The sequence below is a fragment of the Cicer arietinum genome, chromosome 4 (genome assembly GCF_000331145.2).
Source record: "Cicer arietinum cultivar CDC Frontier isolate Library 1 chromosome 4, Cicar.CDCFrontier_v2.0, whole genome shotgun sequence".
In the NCBI taxonomy this organism is placed as follows: Eukaryota; Viridiplantae; Streptophyta; class Magnoliopsida; order Fabales; family Fabaceae; genus Cicer; species Cicer arietinum.
The window spans coordinates 36,397,390-36,407,399 of record NC_021163.2 but is presented as its reverse complement, the minus strand read 5'-3'; the positions used below and the strand labels follow the sequence as shown (position 1 = coordinate 36,407,399).

The 10,010-nt window shown below is 29.5% G+C and overlaps 2 protein-coding genes across 2 annotated transcripts; both read left to right on the top strand.

Annotated features, from left to right (window-relative positions):
• Window positions 1–776: 776 nt before the first annotated feature.
• LOC101490800 (alkane hydroxylase MAH1-like) lies at window positions 777–2,657 on the top strand. The gene has a single exon (XM_004515424.4). It carries the CDS (start codon window positions 882–884, stop codon window positions 2,421–2,423), a length of 1,542 nt encoding a protein of 513 aa, XP_004515481.3. The 5' UTR covers window positions 777–881; the 3' UTR covers window positions 2,424–2,657.
• A 1,636-nt stretch (window positions 2,658–4,293) lies between these two features.
• Window positions 4,294–6,038, top strand: LOC101494575 (alkane hydroxylase MAH1-like). The gene has a single exon (XM_004515432.3). The coding sequence runs from the start codon at window positions 4,374–4,376 to the stop codon at window positions 5,802–5,804; it is 1,431 nt and encodes a 476-aa protein (XP_004515489.2). The 5' UTR covers window positions 4,294–4,373; the 3' UTR covers window positions 5,805–6,038.
• The last annotated feature ends 3,972 nt before the right edge of the window (window positions 6,039–10,010 follow it).

Genomic DNA, 10,010 nt, shown 5'->3' with positions numbered 1-10,010 from the left:
TTTATAAATTATAAATTTATTAAAATTTATTATAAAATAATTTTATAATTTATAAATTTATTATAAATTATAACCATTGGTAAATGACTAATAATATTATAAAATAATTTATAAATTTATTATAAAATAACTTATAAAATAATTTGATAATAATATAAATTATAAATTATTATCAAATTGTAAAATAATTTATAAATTATAAATTTATTATAAAATAATTTTATAATTTATAAATTTATTATAAATTATAACCATTGGTAAATGACTAATAATATTATAAAATAATTTATAAATTTATTATAAAATAACTTATAAAATAATTTGATAATAATATAAATTATAAATTATTATCAAATTGTAAAATAATTTATAAATTATAAATTTATTATAAATAATTGTAAAATAATTTTATAATTTATAAATTTATAAAATAATATTATTATTGAGAGGAGGATTGAAGGAGATTAGGCATTGAGAGCATGATTGAGAGGCGAGAAAGAAGAAGAGGTTCACATCAGCTAAACGCTGATGTGGGAAATATTTGTATAGGTGGATGAAATAGAATGAAATGACATTCGGGGCTGAAGTGTCATTCGGGGGTCTGTTTTAAATATATATAATAGATTCTTTTGGTAGTTTGTTGTGATGTCCAACCATTTTTATTATTTACATTATATATGTTATATTTGTAAGTAAATTCCTAACATATATATATATATATATATATCCATATTTAATTAGGATATCTATATTTTCTATTGAATTCATCATAAATAACACAATTTCAAATACATGCTTGAAAATAAGAGTATTTATACTTCTGCATATTTTTCATAGACCTTGTCGCAGTTACGAAATACGTGCACTTTACTCTAAATACGATGAACTTTTTTCAGTATATTAATTTATTTGTAGCCATTCTGTTTATCATATTCTACTATATTTGGAGACAAAATAGAGATGTTCTTTTACCAAATTGGCCATTTATTGGCATGTTACCAGGAATTGCGCATAACATGTCCAATTTTCATGATTTTTTAACATCAGTGATGAAACAACACAGAGGAACTTTTCAATTTAAAGGACCTTGGTTTACAAATATTTCTGACTTCATCTTCACTAGTGATCCCATGAATGTACAACACATCACAAGCAAGAATTTCAACAACTATGGGAAAGGATCTGATTTCAAAGAGAGTTTTGAGTTTTTTGGTGATGGTATTTTCAATTTAGACTCCAATGAATGGAAAACAGAGAGGAAACTACTTCATTCTTTGCTCACAAGAAAAAGCTTTAAGATATTCCATCAACAAAACATTCAAAAGAAGCTAGAAAATTGTCTGATACCTTTTCTTGATGATGCATCAAGAGATTTACAAATAATTGATTTACAAGATACTTTTGAGAGGATCACCTTTGACATTGGTTGCGCTTTTTTATTTGGCTTTGATCCTAATTACCTTCATAAAAAATTCAACGACTTATCAAATATGGACTGCGTAACAGCTTTTTCTGTATTAGAGGATATTGTTTTGTGTAGGCACTTTACTCCAAATTTTGTTTGGAAGCTACAAAAATGGCTACAAATTGGTCCAGAGAAGAACGGCAAGGTAGCTAAAGAAAATATAGATCAATTCTTATACAAATGTGTAAGTTATTGCAAAGGTGATGAAGAAAAAAGAAAATTAAAAAGCACTGAATATGTGGATGAAGGCCAATATTCTTGCTTGATAGAAGCAATAATGAATGAGGGCTCAGTAAAGAGAGAAATGGTTGACAAGTATCTTATAGACACTGCATTCAATCTCTTGGGTGCAGGAAGTGGGACAGTTAGTTCAGCTCTCAGTTGGTTTTTTTGGCTTATTTCAAAACATCCTTTAGTGGAAGCTAAGATCATTCAAGAGATCAAAGATAATTGTGTAACAAAGGATGAGAATTTTATCACTAAGTTAGGTGTTGAAGAGTTTGATAAGCTAGTGTACCTTCATGGAGCTATATGTGAAGCCTTGAGGCTTTATCCTCCTGTAGGATATAACCACAAGTGTGCAATCAAATCTGATATATTACCAAATGGAGAACATGTTAGTTCCAATACAAAAGTAATATTTTCTATGTATGCAATGGGAAGGATGGAAGAAATATGGGGAGAAAATTGCTTGGAATTTAAGCCAGAGAGATGGATATCAGATATAGGGCAGAGTATACATGTGCCCTCTTACCAGTTCACAGCATTTAATGCAGGGCCTAGAAGTTGTCTTGGGAAAGATATGAGCATTATTCAAATGAAAATGGCTGCAGTTACAATGTTATGGAAGTTTCACATACAGGTTGTCGAAGGTCAATCTATTACTCCAAGGGCTTCTATTGTTCTTCGCATGGAACATGGCTTTAAGGTCAAACTCACTAAAAGATGCATTTCATAAAAGCTTTTGTGAAGTTCATATTGATCAGTGATACATGTTGTGTTGATTATTTCCTTTATTTATTTTCATGCGTGAGTCTGTCATAATTAAATAATGTTATGGTCAAATTTGTATTATTTTCTACTTGTGTTTGCAATTACCACATGTAAACAGAACATTTAGGAATAGATTAAATTGGGACCATGTCTCCATGTATTTTCATTCAAGTTTTAAATAAAATTAAGTGTTCTGAGATATTAAGAATGATTTCTCTTTATGCTTTTGAGTCATCTATACAATAGAATAAAATAAACATTGTATTATGATAAGTCTCACAAATGTCATCTAATGAAAAAGGTTAAGCTAATATGATATGCTTTTATCATCAAATCCTCTTTTTGTTGGTACATGGTAGAGTAATACAAAAATTATATAAGACGATGAGAAGAAATTGACTCTAAGACTTTTGTCTAGATACTTTACATTATATTGACGTATACTTTTGTTAATTTTTCCATTCATCACTTCACAGTCCTAAGTTGTAAAAAATCATCACTTCACAACATGCTTCAAAATATAGGTTTATATAGATGTTAAAATATGTGGATTTTTGTGGTGTTCTTTCAGTTCAATAGGATAGTTGTGAAATAAACCTTGTGGAGTTTTGTTCTATTTTTGGTGCACAAAACTGCTCCTAGTTCTCTTTAGAGCTAAGATGGTATTTCCTATTTTTTCTCTAAATATTGATTGAAGAGCAAATTTTTTTTATTCATAATTGATGTTGGCTATGGCAATGGTTATACTAATAGCACTGGTGACTCTGGTTTCATTCAACAATTGAGAGGAGGATTGAAGGAGATTAGGCATTGAGAGCATGATTGAGAGGGGAGAAAGAAGAAGAGGTCCACATCGGCTAAAAGCTGATGTGAGAAATATTTGTATAGGTGGATGAAATAGAATGAGGTGGCATTCGGGGCTGAGGTGACATTCGGGGGTCTGTTTTAAATATATATAATAGATTATTTTTTATAAATTTGTGTATTTTTTGTCAAATAGAATATATATTTTTATTGTATAAGATGTTACTAAAAAATGAATTGACATAAATTGAAAGAAATTATAAATGCATTGACATTAATGAGTAATTGAATTTTTAATGTATAAAATCATTTCTCACCAGAATTGGAATAATATAATTGTCCATTAAAGGAGAATATTTATGTCGATATTTATGAGTGATTAGGTGGTTTTTTTCCATTGAATTTAATGACTAATTATATAAATTATTTCCATTGGTAAATTACTAATAATATTATAAAATAATTTATAATTTATTATAAAATAAATTATAAAATAATTTGATAATAATATAAATTATAAATTATTATCAAATTGTAAAATAATTTATAAATTATAAATTTATTATAAAATAATTTTATAATTTATAAATTTATTATAAATTATAACCATTGGTAAATGACTAATAATATTATAAAATAATTTATAAATTTATTATAAAATAACTTATAAAATAATTTGATAATAATATAAATTATAAATTATTATCAAATTGTAAAATAATTTATAAATTATAAATTTATTATAAAATAACTTATAAAATAATTTGATAATAATATAAATTATAAATTATTATCAAATTGTAAAATAATTTATAAATTATAAATTTATTATAAATAATTGTAAAATAATTTTATAATTTATAAATTTATAAAATAATATTATTATTGAGAGGAGGATTGAAGGAGATTAGACATTGAGAGCATGATTGAGAGGCGAGAAAGGAGAAGAGGTCCACATCAGCTAAAAGCTGATGTGAGAAATATTTGTATAGGTGGACGAAATAGAATGAGGTGGCATTCGGGGGTATTTGTAGCCATTCTGTTTATCATATTCTACTATATTTGGAGACAAAATAGAGATGTTCTTTTACCAAATTGGCCATTTATTGGCATGTTACCAGGAATTGCGCATAACATGTCCAATTTTCATGATTTTTTAACATCAGTGATGAAACAACACAGAGGAACTTTTCAATTTAAAGGACCTTGGTTTACAAATATTTCTGACTTCATCTTCACTAGTGATCCCATGAATGTACAACACATCACAAGCAAGAATTTCAACAACTATGGGAAAGGATCTGATTTCAAAGAGAGTTTTGAGTTTTTTGGTGATGGTATTTTCAATTTAGACTCCAATGAATGGAAAACAGAGAGGAAACTACTTCATTCTTTGCTCACAAGAAAAAGCTTTAAGATATTCCATCAACAAAACATTCAAAAGAAGCTAGAAAATTGTCTGATACCTTTTCTTGATGATGCATCAAGAGATTTACAAATAATTGATTTACAAGATACTTTTGAGAGGATCACCTTTGACATTGGTTGCGCTTTTTTATTTGGCTTTGATCCTAATTACCTTCATAAAAAATTCAACGACTTATCAAATATGGACTGCGTAACAGCTTTTTCTGTATTAGAGGATATTGTTTTGTGTAGGCACTTTACTCCAAATTTTGTTTGGAAGCTACAAAAATGGCTACAAATTGGTCCAGAGAAGAACGGCAAGGTAGCTAAAGAAAATATAGATCAATTCTTATACAAATGTGTAAGTTATTGCAAAGGTGATGAAGAAAAAAGAAAATTAAAAAGCACTGAATATGTGGATGAAGGCCAATATTCTTGCTTGATAGAAGCAATAATGAATGAGGGCTCAGTAAAGAGAGAAATGGTTGACAAGTATCTTATAGACACTGCATTCAATCTCTTGGGTGCAGGAAGTGGGACAGTTAGTTCAGCTCTCAGTTGGTTTTTTTGGCTTATTTCAAAACATCCTTTAGTGGAAGCTAAGATCATTCAAGAGATCAAAGATAATTGTTTAACAAAGGATGAGAATTTTATCACTAAGTTAGGTGTTAAAGAGTTTGATAAGCTAGTGTACCTTCATGGAGCTATATGTGAAGCCTTGAGGCTTTATCCTCCTTTAGGATATAACCACAAGTGTGCAATCAAATCTGATATATTACCAAATGGAGAACATGTTAGTTCCAATACAAAAGTAATATTTTCTATGTATGCAATGGGAAGGATGGAAGAAATATGGGGAGAAAATTGCTTGGAATTTAAGCCAGAGAGATGGATATCAGATATAGGGCAGAGTATACATGTGCCCTCTTACCAGTTCACAGCATTTAATGCAGGGCCTAGAAGTTGTCTTGGGAAAGATATGAGCATTATTCAAATGAAAATGGCTGCAGTTACAATGTTATGGAAGTTTCACATACAGGTTGTCGAAGGTCAATCTATTACTCCAAGGGCTTCTATTGTTCTTCGCATGGAACATGGCTTTAAGGTCAAACTCACTAAAAGATGCATTTCATAAAAGCTTTTGTGAAGTTCATATTGATCAGTGATACATGTTGTGTTGATTATTTCCTTTATTTATTTTCATGCGTGAGTCTGTCATAATTAAATAATGTTATGGTCAAATTTGTATTATTTTCTACTTGTGTTTGCAATTACCACATGTAAACAGAACATTTAGGAATAGATTAAATTGGGACCATGTCTCCATGTATTTTCATTCAAGTTTTAAATAAAATTAAGTGTTCTGAGATATTAAGAATGATTTCTCTTTATGCTTTTGAGTCATCTATACAATAGAATAAAATAAACATTGTATTATGATAAGTCTCACAAATGTCATCTAATGGAAAATGTTAAGCTAATATGATATTTCCATTAATGAAAATCAGCTATTATTATTTATATATATTTTATTTTTAATTTTGTCATTTGTTTATTTGTTAAATTTTAAGTGATTAATTATTATTATTATTATTATTATTATTATTGCAATTTCTTTTTTGAAAAATAAACACATTTTTTAAAGAAAGCCAGATAAAATTTATTTGAAATGAAATGAGAGGCACTAGTAGTGCCACTAAAACAAGGTACAAGCATAAAGTAGGAATAAAGTAGGAATGTAAGAAGTCTGAGCATATATATTAAAAATTTATTTTATTTTTACGAAAGTTTTTAAATTTTTTATCGAATATTATTATTATAAAACTATATAGAGATTGAAAAATGAAATAAAAGGAGGGTAATGAATTACAGAGATCAAATGAATTATGATAGAAACAAAAAAATTGAGAAACAGTCATAACCCACTTGTCTATGTGCCTTCACGTGACTTTTCTTCTTCTTCTTACGTCCTCCATTAATTTTTTCTCCTCAATAATCTCACTTGTTAGGAGCGTTAAATTTCCCTTTTTAATTTCTTTCGCCGGCCTCAATTCTCCACTGTACACTTTCATTTATCTCCTCTTTAATGCAATTATGGAGCCACATTTACCAATTCTCTTCTCTTCTTCTGTAGTCGTTCTCATTTATCCCTTCCTCCTCAATTCTCTCGCCTTCAATTACATTTTTGGCGCATTTAGTTTTTCTGTGATTGAATCATTATTTCTATCCCACAAGTCTTAATTGCATTGCAATCAACCACACACACAAAAATAATAATCAAAGAACCGATTTGTATTTACAGGTTTGTAATTAAACATTGGGAAAATTAAATAGTTATTATTGTTCCTCTTTCTAATTCATCTCTCTTATCTAGGATTTTCTATTTATAAATAGGAACTATTTCATCACTTATGATGCACTAATTCATTAACCATAATCGTATTGTACTGAAAATTCACCATTTTACTTTTGTTATTTGTTCTGAAATTGAAAATTGTAATGGCTGGAAAACATGATTATGTTTCAACCATTACTCCTGCAAAGGAGTCGTGGGACATTGTTGTTCGAGTCTTTTTTTTGTCATGAAGATGGTAGGTATTAATGGATGAAAAGGTTATTTTTTTTGTCTTTATTTTTTCAACCTATAGTTATTATTTTTATATATTATAATCTATAATTCTATATATTGAATGTTTATAAACTAAATTGTAGAGTCTTTATTGGTATATGTATTAAAAGTATACCTATTATGATGCCAAATTAAGTGATTATGAAAAATAAGCAAAATAAGCATCATTATGCCAAATTACTAATGCTGTGTTTTCAATGCATTTATATACAACTATTTATTTTGGATACATTCAAAATTTTCAAAGTAACAATTTTTTAATAAAAGTTCTAGTGTACCAAGATTCAAGCCTCAGTGAGAAAGGCTATGATGTTTCGATTTGAGAATAAGATACGTGAGGGGCTGTTTACAATTTTCAATCTTTTGGTGTTGCCTCCAATTCTGGTGCATTTGGGACATCAATTCAAGTTGAATATGCAAAATGGTACAATGGTTCAAGAAGTTGGCACTGGTTTAGTCACAATCTCTCCATACTAAGTAGTTTCTTTCCAAAAAAGTGTTGGGGAACATTGACATGAATGACTTGATTGGGGACATTGACTTTGTATTTTTCTGTAATAGAAGTCATGGGAAAATTAGTTGGAGTTGGACAATAGAGGGTCTATGAAAGGAATAGTGTCAATACTAAATTTAAAGTTATTGAGTTGGAATGCCTGCTTTATTATAAAGTATAGATAGATTAAGCATCACCTTAAAAAAAAGAAACTTAGAGGCAAGTGATGAAGACTATCAACTGATGAACTACTAGGCAACCAATAAGTCCTTAACTCCAATATGAAGTATTGATGAGGAAATCCACAACAGTTAGTTGGTATTGCGTTCTTAACTTTGTTAATGGAAAAGTGTTTTAAAATACAATCTATTGATTGATATTTTGATGATAACAAATATAAACAAATAAAGAACAACAATCCCCTAACAATATATGCTAAGTGCGTAGATTAAAGGCATAAATTATGCTAATAACTATTCAAAGTAGCCTAGACTACAAGTATTTTAGAGACGTTATGCCGGAGCAAAGAGCAAAAGAAATATTGTGGAAACAAGTACAACAAAGCATATGTTGCTATATAAGGTTTATCCTCTAATGACTAGATGAACGCAAAAGAAATCAAGACGTCACTTCAGCTACAACGTAACGATGGTGACACACACCTCTATTGTCATAAACTTCAGTTAACTTTGGGATGCGAGCAACGTAGTACCTCGATTGCTTCTAGAAACACAAAGCATGTCGTAGTCCTCCTTGCCTCTGACGGGATCAACATTGATTCTATTAATTTGCCTCTGCCTCTGATACACAAGCATAACAAGAATTATTCTTCCCCCGCCTCTAACAAGCGTAACAAGAACTCTTCTACCTCTTCCTCTTGTAAGTGTTACAAGCAAGTCACCACCTCTACCTCTTATACACAAACCAAGTGTTTGATCGTCTGACTCTGAACTTTTATGTATCCTCTGATAAAGTCAACTCTTTAAAAAAGTCAATGTCTCTGTTAAGACAACGCTCTAACAAGAGTTAATGATCTGATGGTCTGCAAGACATCCTCTAGTCACTATATCCTCTGTCTGTGTGCATCCTTTGATAATCATTTAGAATCTGCTTGCTCTGATAATCTCCATCGTCTAATAACTTGCTTGCACTGTAAGAATATACTCTAATTGTTTTATCCTCTGATCTTGTACCCCCTGCTTCCTCTAGTTTTCATACAAATTACAAGGAATTATTTCTGGAAAGTCAGTTATGAGCTCAACGAATAGATTTATCTTCAATGGTTCAATTTTTAAGGATAGAATAGTTACTTCCTCCTTGATGAGGACGTAGCAAGCATAACCAACGAAGGAATCATGGAGGATATTCAACATCTTGGAACTCCAATTACAAGAGTAAGGTAAAAGAGGCAAATGATACTCTAAATAACTTGTAGCAAGTCAAACTCATGAAGAATTGAAGCCCAAGATAGTAAATTGCTTAATCCAAATTGAAGAAGTTAATGAATGAATGTTGCATCTATATGTTATAAAATTTTAATATTAGTTTTTATTAAAGTAGTATACTGAATTAGTAAGAACATTTGGATCTAGTTGTAAAAGCTTGAGTTGAGATAAATTTAGAGAACTTGTAAGATGTTGCCACTATAAAAGGAAAACCCCTAGCATATGCAAAGAGAGATTTAGAACATATTTTTATTTTGTGAGGCTTTTCTCTCTAGGGTTCTTGAAATAATTCACTTTGAACTTATCAAGGTTGTTAATCCTTGTGGCGTTCTTTTTGTCTTATCAATCCCTAGACTGTAGCACCATTATGTTCTTGGTTTGTTTGTTGAATTATAATTTTTAGTTCCTTTACATCAAACCCTAATACACAAATTTTACCAATTTTCTTATTTAGTAACCTGTGATTATATCTCAAGTTCTACATACTTTTTTTGGTGATTCAACAGCCCAACTTGCGTTTCAGAACATTATTTTTCACCTCGTTTTGGAATCGTCTGATTCTGAGTTTCGTAGCTTCGGTTATCGTGTTCTCTAGCAAAATGTGATTTTGACTGCAATTTATAAGCTTCCAACTTAGAAAGATCCTTAAAGTGATTCATGACAAATAGGATCATAACATTCTCCTTGTATTTAAGATGAAATGGTTTAGTCAACAAAGCGTAATTCTAAAAAAGCTAAGAACACATCAAAAAGCATGAATGAAAAATCCTCTTT